Source organism: Heterocephalus glaber, unplaced genomic scaffold (assembly GCF_053883595.1).
Source record: "Heterocephalus glaber isolate CG9 unplaced genomic scaffold, H.glaber_assembly_v1.0 deba00001442, whole genome shotgun sequence".
NCBI lineage: Eukaryota > Metazoa > Chordata > Mammalia > Rodentia > Bathyergidae > Heterocephalus > Heterocephalus glaber.
In genome coordinates this window covers 42,557,760-42,571,927 of record NW_028258296.1, presented here as the reverse complement: position 1 = coordinate 42,571,927, position 14,168 = coordinate 42,557,760, and the positions used below count along the sequence as shown (strand labels likewise).

At 34.5% G+C, this 14,168-nt stretch overlaps 1 protein-coding gene across 7 annotated transcripts in view; it reads left to right on the top strand.

Annotated features, from left to right (window-relative positions):
- Vav3 (vav guanine nucleotide exchange factor 3) overlaps positions 1-14,168 on the top strand; it is a 443,712-nt gene that overhangs the window by 351,825 nt on the left and 77,719 nt on the right. For 4 of the 7 annotated variants that reach the window (XM_087213208.1, XM_013075550.3, XM_087213205.1 and 1 more), the window contains one exon: positions 12,214-12,306. The exons of the other annotated variants lie outside the window; for them this stretch is intronic. In XM_087213208.1, the coding sequence (XP_087069334.1) occupies positions 12,214-12,306 (93 nt within the window). The remainder of the gene's footprint in view (positions 1-12,213; positions 12,307-14,168) is intronic. 7 annotated transcript variants of the gene reach the window in all.

Below are 14,168 nucleotides of genomic sequence, written 5' to 3'. Positions count from 1 at the left end.
TTAACCTTTCCTATATTTACTATGCCAAAGTGTCAATGATTGTTAGAATGGTAAAGAAAAAGAGTGTCGATGCTGTGAGTCATAATTATCATTTTCATTAAAAATTCATACTTTGCCAGAGCATTTTTTTTTCTGAATCTCATACCTGTGGGTATGATCTAATTTGCATGGCTTTAGTATATTAACAATTCACTTCAGGGAAACTACCTAATTAGCTTGCCAGCGGCTCTTTCAGGCCATATTTAACTTTTTGTCTACTCACAGACCTGAATTTCTCAGAGGTGCTCTAGATATTATTCATAAAATACAGGAAATGTAAAATATGAAATAATTATGTTAATGTTTGCTGATGATAAAGTCTCTTGATCAGTAAGCCTACATTTGATTTAAGCATTGTTAAAATTGAGATAAATATGGTATTATGTTAAGATTCAATAAAGCTGGATAACAAAACACTGCTATTCATTAAATCTCTATTTTCTTTTGTTTGTTAGAAATATTTTCCAACAAAATTAAAGAATTTGTTAAGTATCTCTTGTACATTGAGGGGAAAGTGGGTGAAGATCGACAGAATGATTGGCACATGAATGATATGTAGTGAAGGGAAAAGAAAGAGAAAGCCCAGGACTGTAGGATTCCATGGTTTACACAGCTTATCTGGTCAGTCTGTTTTACTGTCCACCTTCTTGTTACATAAGAATGCCCCCAGTTGGAGCATTTATCTCCAACCACCATTTCAGTAGTGGGAGCCAATGACATTTCTAGTGCTCCAGGAGTTTTCTTACATATTCCATTCCTCTCATATCTCATCTTTCTCAAAAAGGAAGAGAAAGAGTAAGATTGAATTCTACAGACTCTTGAACCTCTCAGCCTAACCACAAAGCTTGCTTGCATTTATACTCATAATTTTTCTCTTCCTCAAGACTTGTTTTCATTCTTGGATTTTCCATCCCAAATTTTCAACTTCATTCTCTGCCCTGGCATCTTTCTGTAGCATATAAATATACTCAAACTCCTCTCTTAAAACCATATAACTCAGCCTTTTTCTAGTTCTGTGAGGATCCCTCATCCTCTCTCTCTTCCTCTCCCACACTGAAGCAACCCTTGTTAAGGAGGTAGTTTGTGCTCAGGTTCTTCCCTCTGCCTTCTATTCATAGCCTAGTTTCCTATAGCTACAACTGTTATTGGATTAGTGATGCTACTTTTTACAAAACAATTTTGAGATATATGACAAACTGCTTATATATAAAATATACAATTTGATAAAATTTGACTAATGTCTATACAAGTGAAACCATCACTACATTCAAGATAATAAACATCTATCAGTCCGATTTTTTATTTTTTTTTGGTCCCATTTTAGCCTTCCCTCTGGCCCTTCCCTGTTGCCCACACCTCCAACCCTGAGACAGTTGTTCTACTTTCAGACTATGGATGAGTTTGCACTTTTTAGTTCCATGTTGTTTTCAGTTTTTGACTACTACAAATACAGCTTTTATGAACATTCAGTAAAAGTCTTTGTATAAACACATATTTTCATTTTTCTTAAGTAACTACCAAGAGAGAAATGGCTGTATCATACATAGACATATAATTAAATTTTGAGAGATTATCAAAATGTTTTTCAAACTCACTGCACCATGTTATTTTTCCACCAGCTAAACAGGAGGAATCTAGATGCTCCATAAGTTTGCCAACATTGTATATTGTTGGTCTTCTTAATGTTTTCATTTTAACAGGTAAATAGTTGTATGTCTTTGTGGTTTTGATTTGCATCTCCCCAATAGCTAATAATAGCATCTTTTCACATGCTTATTTCCATCCATATACCTTCAGTAGAGAAGTACTTATTCCAGTATTTAATGAAGTTTTTAACAAGTTATATTTTCTTATAATTGAATTTTGAAAGTTTCTTATATATTTTGGGTACATACCCTTTATAAAATATACCATTTCCATGTACTTTCTTTTAATTTGTAGCTCATATTTTTATTCTCATAATAATATTAGAGTAGACATTTTTACTTTTGACACAGTCTGATTTGTTACTGGACCATGCTGTAAGTATTAGAGGCACATTCTTGCCTTATTCCTGATATTAAGGAAAAACATTAAGTCCTTTACTGTTACGTATGATGTGACCAGTAGTTTAATAAATGCCCTTTATTAACTTCCTGACTTCTCTAGTTCTAGTTTGCTGAGAGTTTGTATCAGTTGATGATGTTGGATTTTGTCAGATGCTCTGTCTGCATCAGTTGAAATCATTATTTTTATTTAGTTTACTAACATGGTGAATTTGATTGAATTTTAATATATTAAACCAATCTTGCTTTCCTGAGATCCCCAGTTGGTACTGATACATTATTATGATTGTGTATTGTTTTATTTTCTTGAAATGTTTTCATCTGGTTTGGATAATAATGTCATACTCAAAGAATGAATTGAAACTATTGCTTTCTCTTCAGATTTCTGAACGTGATTTTATAGAATTACATTATTTTTTTCCTGGCATGTTTTACAGAATTTACCAGAGAAGCTCTCTAGGCCTGGAGTTTCCCTGTTAGAAAGATTTGTTTAAACTACACATTCAATTTATTTAGTAAATCTAGAGCTATTTAGATTATCTGTTTCTTCTTGAGTGAGTTTTGATAGTTTGTGTTTTTCACAGAACCCATCTATTTTGATTAAATTTTCAAATTTAACAACTTAAAGTCGTTCATCATATTCCTTCGTTATCCTTTCAATATCTGTAACTGTAGTCTGTTGTGGTTCTCTCTCTCTCTCGTTCCTGCTATTAGTAACATGTGTCCTCTCCTCTCCTCTCCATCAGTCTGAACTAGATGGTTGTGAATTTCATTGATCTTTCCGGGGACTCAGCTTTTGGTGGCTGACTGGTTCTATACTTTTTTTCCTGTATCATTGATTTCTGCCTGAATCCTTATTGCTTCTTTTCTTCTCTTTAGCTTGGGTTTAACTTATTCTTCTTTTTCTATTTTCTTAAAGTGTTTGCTCACTGATTTGAGTATTGTCCCATCTTTTTTCTAAGATAGGCAGTTAGTACTGTAAATTTCTAAATATACTTTTGCTCCCTACCAAAATTTTGCAATGTTGTGCTTTCATTTTCAGTCAGTTCAAAATGCTTTGTAATTGCCCTTTCAACATCTTACATAAGTTATTTAGAAATATGGTGTGTAGTTTTCAAACATTTAGAGACTTCCCAGATATATTTCTATTATTAATTTTTAAAAATTAAATTTATTTTTACTTGGTACATAGAAACATAAAAATTTTATATATTAATGGAGTAACGTGATGATTCCATACATGTATATTTTGTGTAATATTTAAATCAGTTTAACATACCTATTTTTCATCTGTTCTTAATTTCTAATTTAATCCCATATCATAAGAATATGTTTATATGACCTAAATCATTTTATTTGTTTTGTTTTTTTTTGTTTTGGTACCTGCGCTTGCGAGGCAGGCGGCAGAACCACTGAGCTAAATGACCTAAATCATTTTAAATTTATTAAGAATTGTTTTATGCCCCAGAAAATGCTCTCTCGTAATAAATGTTCTATGTACTTGAAAACAGTGTGTATTCAATGCAACTTAATTTTCAAGGGTGGCATGTTCTGAAGATGTCATTTAGGTAAAAGTAATTGATAGTGTTGTTCAAGTGTCCGCCCATCTTCTTACAGGCAAATGTAAGATTGTTGTGTATTATAATTCTTCTTCTCACTTACCTTTCTCCACATTTTTATTCATCTACTCTTCCTTATTTTATCTTCTAAATCGCTCTCAATGTATTTATTCCTCTGTACCTCCACTATAACTTTAATCAACTATTACATTTTTTTTTTGATTACCTTCTAGTCTCTTCAGTCATTTTCTAACTATGATCACCTCTAGAATTTACCTACTACAAGGGTCTTCATACCACTTCAAAATTCAGGTAATTACATGATTTCTTGTTGATATCTTTCAGTATCTTCCTTCTGACCACACCGAATTCACTTGTCTTATTTCTGATGGAGATATTTATGAATTTTAGGATCCATATTGTATCTTTCCCTACTTCTCTTGACCTTAGATCTCACCATTCTTCCACTTACATGTCCATCATCACTTCCATGCACCCCTACCTACTACTCCATGGCATTTTATTTGGAACCACTTCTGTGAAATTTTTTTCTCCTATCTACCCTCTTACCCCTACCCGATACCAAGTGGAATTGGAAAAAATCATTTTCTATAATAATAACAACAAAAGCAGTAACTAATATTCATTATACATTTTATGGACAAAGTTGAATTCATGTGATACTAATGAAAATTCTATAAAATAAATTATTATTTTCATTTTATATGTGAGCAAAATGAGGCACTGTGAGGTTGTGTAGTCTGCTCAGTCACAGAGTGACTTTGCAGAGCAGGGAATTAAATTTAGAAATTCTTGACCCCAAGTCCAAGCTTTTAACTATCATGTTCTACTGTTCCTTCTGTAGTCATGCTATTTATGATTAATCTCGTACTGTTCTCCTAAAGTTTATGCTTCTTAAGGATGAGGAGTGCAGCTTTTGTGCTATATAAGAAGGTGTGATTCTTTATGCTAATTAAAGAGCGCAGTTCCACAAGTTTGTTTCATCTCCTTCAAATTTATGTTTCAATTTTGTATTTATTAAACAATTTATTATTTCTTATAATGCCATAGATTGGTAAGGTGGTTCTTCTGCATCACTTGATGTTGGCAGGGTTGCTGGAACAGCAGTAAAGTTCAAAATGGCCTCATTTGCAGAGTTGGCAGCTGGGCTCTCCCTCTCTGTGAATTCAGCTGACACTGTCTGCTACACTGACTGCTTCAGTGATTCTTGTGTTTTCTGCACAGTATGGTGGTCTCGGGGCAGTTAGATCTCTTAATGGTCACTTCCTCCTTGGAGTGTAAAAGCAGATGCTGCCAGACCTTATTAAGCTTTATATGTGGAACTGGGGCAGTTACTTCTGCTGCTTTCTATTGGTTAAAGCCGGACATGGGTCAGTTTAAGCAGAAGGGGAGGGGCTTATACTAACTGAATATCAGGAGGCATGGCTCACTGGAGACGACCAAAATAACACTGTACCACAGACAGAAAACCTTGGCGAAGCTGTTTGAGCAGTTCTGATTTTGCAAGCAGTTCTCAAAGGTATTAAAAACTTGTCCATTTCTCATTGTAGAGAATGGGACAAGAGACCGTTAAGCTAAGCATGAGGTGTTGAAGATCTTGGTGCATATAAGTAGTTTCCAAACTATGATATATTTGAGACCACTCTGAAGACTGTGGGAGTAGCCTAGCAGGACTCCTAGAAATTTGCACTGTGTGTGTCCAGAGACAGTTAGCTTTAACATTGAGAGAATATTGGGCCTTATATTTTTCTAACCAAGCTCTTTGTTGCTTCCTAGTTTTATTTCCTAATACCTTGGATTTGTAAAACTTATTTGTATAGTATCTTTTTATCATTTTATTCACTATATTTTTCCTCTCATAGGTTTAGATGGCACTTTCAATATTTTTCATAATGTTACCAGGTTATTTCATTTATTTCTTATAGTACACATTGCTGAACATAGGATTATAATTCAGGTTCTGTGACAGCCAGCCCAGTACTCTTTTTACTGGATTGTACTGCCTCTTAGTCTTTCTACAGAAAAAGAAAGGTATTATTAATTGTCATTTCTTATTCAGCTACCTGACAACATGAAGATTCTGGTGTAATGGCTTTAAAAGTGCTCAAGGGAAATGTAGGAGAAATGAGAACCAATGAATGTCAGAATGTATGGTGTTTTGGGTTGCTTTATTTTTTGGTTTGGGAGAAGGATATCTAATGGTTAGGAACAAGAAAGGTTAATGTTTAGGACAGAGAAAAAACAATTAGCACATTTATTTCAGATCAGCAAGTATGCATTGAGTGCCAGTTCTGTATCCACTACTCGGGTGCTATTCATATTTCAATTATCAGCTCCAGTCATTGGTGTGAAGTTCAGTCTCCTGTCTTTCAAAGAACTCTTCATCTTGATGGAAGCTAGTCATATGTATGAATTTTCAGACCTATGTTAACAATTCATCTAATGTTTTTGGCATGGATGTAACGTGAGTCAGAATTGTCCTTTATGTACCTCTGAGCCAATAAAAATATTTTTAGCTAATAAATTCTGCCATATTGAAAGGAACAGAGGCAGAGTTAGAAGGCCTAGATTCCAGTCATACATCTGTAGTCAAAAAGCTGATGGCTTTGGTCAAGTCAGTTGATCACTGTGTCTCTTAATTTCAAATGACTCTTGAGGGAAACTAAACCAGATTCATGCTCACCTCTCACTGAATCACATAGGATGGGCCTTACATTAATGTCAACAGACAGACAGCCCTATTTCCAGATGTTAGGAGGCATGTGGGCTCAGTTGAGTGCAGAGCAGACCTGAGTAGTTTGTACTGAAACCCAGACAAGTCTAATTTGTGCCATTAACTAGATAACCTGCTTGATAAGATTTCATTGTATTTATGGCAGTGTCTGCAGCTCACTATTTGGTCATCAGTTGCAAACCAATGTATTAAGCATAGCCACAAAATAAGGTATTATGATGAATTCCATACATTAGCTGTGATGGTTTCCAAATAAAAGGTATGCTTTCAAACACTTTGGGTATAATGAAAAATTACTCACCATAAACTTCATATTGAACTTCATGCAGTTGTCTTCTCTAATTTAAAAAGCACTTCCTATCTTACACTCTTCCAAGGATGTCATGGTTAAATTGGCTTTCTGTTTTCAGAGATTAGACAAAAAGAAAGTACATTTAGGAAAGTAGGCTGAGTCTGCTCTTACCCCATAGCATGATTTGCAGTGTCCTGTTTTTTAAAAAAAACTCTGAACAAAAATCTTTTCTTCTTCTTGTGGTTAGCAGTGTGAAGACTATGTTGGTTGATCCTTGAAGTTATGTGTGTCTTTAGGTTTGTTTACAGGGGCTTCATATACATTAATTGCTGATTTTAATGTTTAGAAAGAAAGACATATACTTTTTGGTTTATATCTTAAAATATGTGACTCTCCCGCTGTTTTTTTAAAATTACTTCTGAGAACATAGATGTTAAGCACCTCTTTTTGAGCCCCATCCCATCTCACTTGAGATTGCACATAATTAGCACCAGAAGAACAAGTTGAAGTGTTTTTCTTTCCTTTGCTAGAATTTAGGAAGTTGTAGCTTCTTTTTCTGAGTGTTACTGACTGCTGTCTAGCAGAGAAGTGACCTTAGACAGATGGTTTATTCCATGGGCCTCAGTTTTATTATTTGCAAAGTGAGAGTAACAAAAATCACTACATACAGAATAAAACTAATAATACACAAAGGAATTCTAGAACAGCGTTCATTAAAAAGTAGTTCTTATTCATCTATCCATCAATCCAAATACTTTCAAAGTTTCTCCTGCGTATTTGATGTCTGTGATTTATATTGGAAGGATCAGAAACAAGACAACTCAGTCTAACCTTATAGCCTCAATGATCTAAGGAAGGGTCAGAGATCAGGATAGAGAAGGCACTATAGTATATTTTGAGTTTTCTTTTATTAAAAGTGTTTGTAAATCCTATTAAAAATATATAGGGCTGGGGATGTAGCTCAGCAGCACAGTGCCTGCCTGTCACACGAGGTCCTGATTTTGATCCCTGGTATATAAAAAAAAAAATAGAGTTTAACCTATAGATTAAAATCTAAAATGCTTACTAGAATGTTTCAGTGGCTTTGCATTTGAATTTCGAAACTGTGTTTTGTACTAGTTAAGTTCTTTGGCCTGTTCTGAAATTTTCACGAAGTTATGCTTTCTAAATTTTTTTCTTCTATTTTATTTTCAAGTGAATCACTTCACTCATTAGTGTAGAAAGTCAGATTTTATTGTAGACTGTCATGTTTTCTAGATACTCTATGTCCAGAGAATACAAATTATCCTCCACTATCTATCAGGGACTTTCTTTGAATAGCTATTAGTCTAGTCTGTATTATTATTATAACAGCAGTAATTTCTAATGCTATTGAAATGAGTGGTCTATCTGCATTTTCATTGTAACTTCTTTCAAACAATGAATTGTCAATTGAGCTGTAAAAATCTTTGCTTCGAAGGGATTCATTCTGGCAGCTTTTTTTTCTTCTTTGTCTTTGTCCTTTCTCTTTCCTTGAAAGCTCTATAAAATTGTCTTCAAGTGAAATGAATACAAAATAGGAAATTGGCCATTTAGGGTACATTTCCTAGTGCAGGTGTAAGCCATAGATTTTTCCAAATGGAACAACATATAGAACAATTGTGATCATACCGTCTAATTGATGAGGAGAAACCTGTTGCTTTTGAGTCTTGGTTACAATATATGATAATAAAAGCTTAGTGATTACAGAAAACATCTTCATGCTTCATGGAAGAGACTGTTCATGTTAGAAAGTGTATTTTCTTAGAAAAGATACAGATTATACTTACTACAGTGAGGTAGAGGGCCGCGAGAGAAATAGGCAAACATAAAATCAAGCCGTTCCTTCTATGGTATCTATAACAATAGAGTGCTTTATATGTGCTTTCTTTTTAGAATAAAACTTGCGAAACTATGAGGATCCTGTGTCTTATATCATGTGGTTTTATTTGCTCCATTGTCGTTTATGAATATCCAAATGTTCCACTGGGAGAATTTTATAAGCTAATTGGAACCAAAAAGCAATTATAAGCAGTAGAACTGCAATCAGTGCCAAAACTACATGCATTTTTATCCACAATGAAAGTTAAATAACCTAGAAAATAGTTGTGATACTTCACAGTTACAAATCATGCATCTACATGATCTTTATTCTAAGGAGTCAAAATGTTTTTACATACATTTTGATTAATTTACAGAGATCTCCATAAAAAGAGCAAATGAAAAGTCATGTTACCTTTGTTTAGAACTGTAGTCTTAAAGAATTGGAGTTGTAAAATTAAACTTAGTTGCTTCCAGAACTCCGTTCTCAAGGTGTACTTTAGTTCTTCGTGTTAGACCATCCTACCTTTGTTTTAGGAGAGCCGTTTTATTTATTTATTTTTTTTATCACTTCTAAGAAAATCACTTTTAAAGGCAGTTTAATTCTTTTTTGGTAGAAACATCAGGAGTCGAAAAACACCACTTTATGGATAAGTTTTTGCTCTACATTTTTTGAAAGTTTTTATTTCAGAGGAAGAACCATACAAAAAGAATTTAAAAAATCAAAAAGCTGTGGCGCATAGAGAGAATTTAGGAAACTCTTGGGACTCGGGAGACATTCCTAGTCACACTGAGTCCAGAAGCAGGGAGTGGAAACACCAAACCAGAAAATAGTGAGGAGTGGATCTTTCTTTACTTGGCCATTAGCAGCAAGGTGTTGGGCTCCCAGTACCAGTTGGACTCCTGGTACTATCACCAGCCACCAAGATAATATGCCAGTGAATGTGCTGCAGTCGGCCCTGTCGAGAACCTTTTTTTTTTTTTTTTCACATATATGTTTTTCTCATTTTAAGCTACAAAAAAAAAATAGAAAAGAAAAAAATCTCATCAACTAGGGGAATCTTTGATCTTTTTCATGGGAGACATGTCTCAAACCACCAGTCATTATTGTGTACTTTATGTTCTGCCTGGATTTTCTCTTTCACCCCTTATCCTCTTAGCTAAAACCTTCTTTATCATCAACACTCAATATTGAGGTCGCCTTCTCTGGGATCTTCTTTGAACCAAAAAGACTTTTGTCCTGGCACCAGCATACTGGATCCTAACAGTGTACTTGTCCTCCCTCCTGCCTGGTGAGAGCACTCCAGACATGCAAGAACCAGGAATCTCATCTCTTTGTCTCAGGGGATGGGACAAATTGGAATTCAGTCTAGAATGAAAAGCTATTCAGAGGTGCTATTTCCATAATATGCTATTTATAAGTTTTCTACTTCATTGTTTATTAACTCAAATTACACTCCATGGTGTTTTAAAGACTGTTAAATTTTTCACTCATCTTGTCTGATTTAACTTTGTGTTTTCTCAGAATAGTCCTAAAAGCTATTTAATATTTTGTCCTCACATTCCTTATCTATGAAATGGGAATTTTAATTTGTAAATAATTCACTGAAGGGTTGTGAGTATCATAGGGAGTATACCTGAAAGAAAATCTTCTTAAAATGCTGGAAGTATATTTCTGAGTAATCATTAACAATTTAAAATTTTTTCCAGAAATGCAAAAATGATTATCTGGTTGTTTTGTTTTTTAAATTTTGTCTTCCTGCTTTTAATGTGCAGGGCCCAACTGACATGTGTGGGCTCATAGAAGACCACTGTGCCCTCCCAGTTCCTGCTTCTAATTCTTGAAATTTCTTTAATCAGAAATTAAACTTTTTACTTCATAACTATGCAGGACACTGAAAATGATAAATTCTGAAGGAAATAGTTGATTTAAGTGCACATCAGGGTAAAAATCATGAGCCTTTTCCTCAGAGGAGTTCTGGATGAGGAAGACCCATGATGTCTCAAGGACAGAGAAGGAGAAGGGGGAACGTAGGGGGCAGGAATCCCTTTGCCTGGGGAATGTGAGTGGAAGTTTACGTGATCTTTACAATAATGCAGTACCTGACCTAGAAATGCTCTGAGGGTTGGAGAAGGGAGTTGCAGCAGAGTGGTGTCAATCTTTCCTCTCCTGAAACTTTAGAAGTCAGTCACTTCAAAGGATGTTTTTTCTTTACGCTAGATTAAGAAGAGTTCTAATCCTTTCTAGACCACACAAGAGCATTAGTTCCAATTGAATTTTCTAAAACGATGTATTTTTCTCTCCTGATCTAAAAATCGAGTGTCATATTGCCTCATAGTCAGAGGCAAATGAAGACATTAATGTTTTTTTAAAAATTAAATCTCCTTTCTTAAGAAAACCAATTCCTAACAACAACAACAAAAGAAAGAAAGAGAGAAAGCAAGGAAAGAAAAGCAAAAGCCATTGCTATGGCATTAAAAAACTCAGAGTTAACATCTTTGGGAACTGTTAAAGGTTTTCCTCAATTCAGATTCCCACAAGGAGGACATTTTTTTCACCGAGTCTCAAACTTGGTTGCTACCACATCAGTATCACCTGTTGAGTGCTGCAGTGTGTTTTCCAAGTGTTGCTCAGTTCACCTTGGCTTTCCTTCCTAACTACCTCTCACCATTTGCTGATGGATCAGCCTGTCTCTTCCATAGAATCTGAAATTGCAAGTGTGAGGATAAGAAGCTATGTGAAAGGTGTAGAGGCTTAGTTGGTGTTAGAATATCCTATAATCATGAGACCTTTATTTTGACAGGTGTTTGCTGCAAGCTATTGAGTATTTTAACCCTGAGAGCATCAGGGTCCCTAGTTACAGAAAAGGAGAAAAAGACAGCGTGTGACTGTCCTGGAAGTCCTGGGAGTGATGATTACAGAAGATAATAGATATTAGTAAGGACCTGTAAGAAACATTTTCCCTGGCTTTGATTGAACAGATCATAAACTGAGTTTGCAGGATTATTTCCAAGTGTACAGGCTGTATTATGGGAATTGGCAAACCTTCTGTCAAAGTGGGTGAGGTACCAATTGTCACCTCTCAAGATGGGCATTTTGAGTTAATACTTTTTACTGGTATTTTTTCTAATATTTGGTACAGGGCAAAATATAGCTTATCATGGACTTAGATGAGAATATTGCCATAAGGAGAAATTCAGCCAGTGAAATATTATCTCTTCCTTTCTGAAGTACTAGACAATAACAAGTAACATTCTAAGAGGAAACTTATAAGAAATTCTGTTGTGGTCTTTTTTCTTCTGTTATTTTATTACTTATATAAGCTACCTTCTGGCAAAAATACTTAAAGTTTGTGTCAGCCACTGAATACTTTCATGAAGCTATCAGCCTGGAATTGCATCCAACATCACTGTTGGTTTGATATCCCAGTGGTTTGGGTAGAGCTTGCGCGTGTCCTTAAGACTTTGGGATAAATAATTTATAACATTATAACATATATTGAATTGTAATTATTCCTGACCATTCAAATTCCTGAGGAATGAGTGTATTTAATTCTTAAGAAGTCAACCCTGTGTATTTTGGAAAAAGAACTTCACCTTGAGTTAAAACAAAAGTCATTAAAGAGTTGAAATGTCTTTATTGCTATCAGATTACATTACTGACACATACCATTCCTAATTAAGATTTTGTGTATCAGATACTTGTGGCCAGCAATAACTGACAAGAGAACTGGAAAGACTTGGAAAAGGTGCTCAGATAAACAAAATACTCTGGTGGTAAGCAGAAACTAAAAATCTTTGGGTTTCTTGTTTTGTGGATAAAGATATTGAAGCCAAGAGAGGATGAATGGCTTGCTAAGGACCAGAAGGCCAGGAATATAGCACTACACTACAGTGGTAGTGAACCTCTGGCACAAGTGCCCCAATGGGCACGCAGAGCCCTGTCTTTGGGACACAAGCCAAGTTGCCCCAGCAGTCCAGCATTGGATAAGGGTTGATTATTCTAAACTAAGAGCTCAGTATTCAGGTTTAAATATAGTGTTAGCACTTTGCAATAAGTAAGTGGGTTTTGGGTTGCATTTTGGGCACTCAGTCTTTTAAAGGTTTGCCATTGCTATACTAGGCTCTCAATTCCTTAATAATGGCAAATTTCTACTTCAGGGGTTTGCTCTGATCTAAAATTCCATAAAAACCTTTGGAAATAAAAAATAAAGGAAAAGCTAATTAACAAAATGACATTATCTGTATGAAATCTTTGAAAACAATGGTCATGTCTAGTCATTTTTATTCCCTTCTTACCTAGCACAATGCCTTATACATATTAGGAAGGCAGTGGATTTTCATTAAGGCACTATTCTAATACAGAAAGTAACATTCTTAAAAAATATCTATGTCTGATACTGAATGAGCATTTATCATATGTAATACTATTATTCAGAATATTTCCTTTGTGATTACTTACAATTAAAATCAGTAAGAATAGAAAAAACATTTATTTCTTATCTTTCAGGATTAAAAACAAATTTCTCTGGACATTTGTTAAGCCTAGATTATTTTCTTTAGTTGAATGCCTTCATCCCAAATAAGTCCAAAGTGTAAAACTTTGTTCTTCTTTCCAGATTTTGTATTGAGTAACCGCTTGGTATTTGGCTTGCCTATACATTGGCTGATTTTTGCTTGCTGATTTTTTTTTTCTTTTCATCAAAAGTACTGTCTTCTTAATTTCATTATGATTCAGAATTGCATTGCATACATCTTACCCACTGACAATTTCTTTAGTTTAGGGGAAAAGCCATACCTATAGTCAGAGAGTTACTTTTCTTGCTGGAGAAATACAACAACCTCATCAAATGAAATTTGTGACTAGCAGGAAAAATACTCTGAAAAATCTCATTCCAGTGATATATTCATCTTATATCTACTAACTGGAGAAATACAGCTTATGACTTTTTAGTGTTTTTTTTAATGTACAGTTCACAAGTTTTAATTTTAGTGAATTTTTTAACACATCATCTGCCAAAATGTCAGAGATACAGTAAACACAAATAATTTTGTATGAGTTGGGAAAATTATCACATATACTGGAGGCCTTTTTCATATATTTTGATGACTTGATCCATTTATAAATCCATGCAAACTGGGGCTAGTTGTTATTTCACAGTGCCTAGGCCAAAGTGCAAATTTTGTAGTTATTCAGGGTTCTTTTTTTTCCCCCCATTAAGTTTATTGGTACTTTTTAGGTATAAAATACAGTTACATTCATCATTGGGATCTTGTACCATTACATGAGTATCTTGGTTCTTCTTTTTTCCCCTTCCCCTGCCCTCCCTTCACCCCCTCCATCCTTCCCTATTTGCAAAGACTTTGTTTCCATTTTTTTCCTTTTCTCATATTTTTTCTTTTCCCTTCTTTCCTTTCCTGTACCCCTGCCACTTCTCTGCACCTTTACACCTTTTATTCCTACCACAAAATATCAATTATACATTTTTAAAATTACAATATCAAGATCTAGGAGACATTATCACAGATTTTACAGAATTTAAAAGGATATAGAAAGCATATTACAAAAATCTTTTTTGAAATAAATTGGACAACTTCTAAGAAGTACCTTGGAAGACAAATTAATGAAACTAACTCTG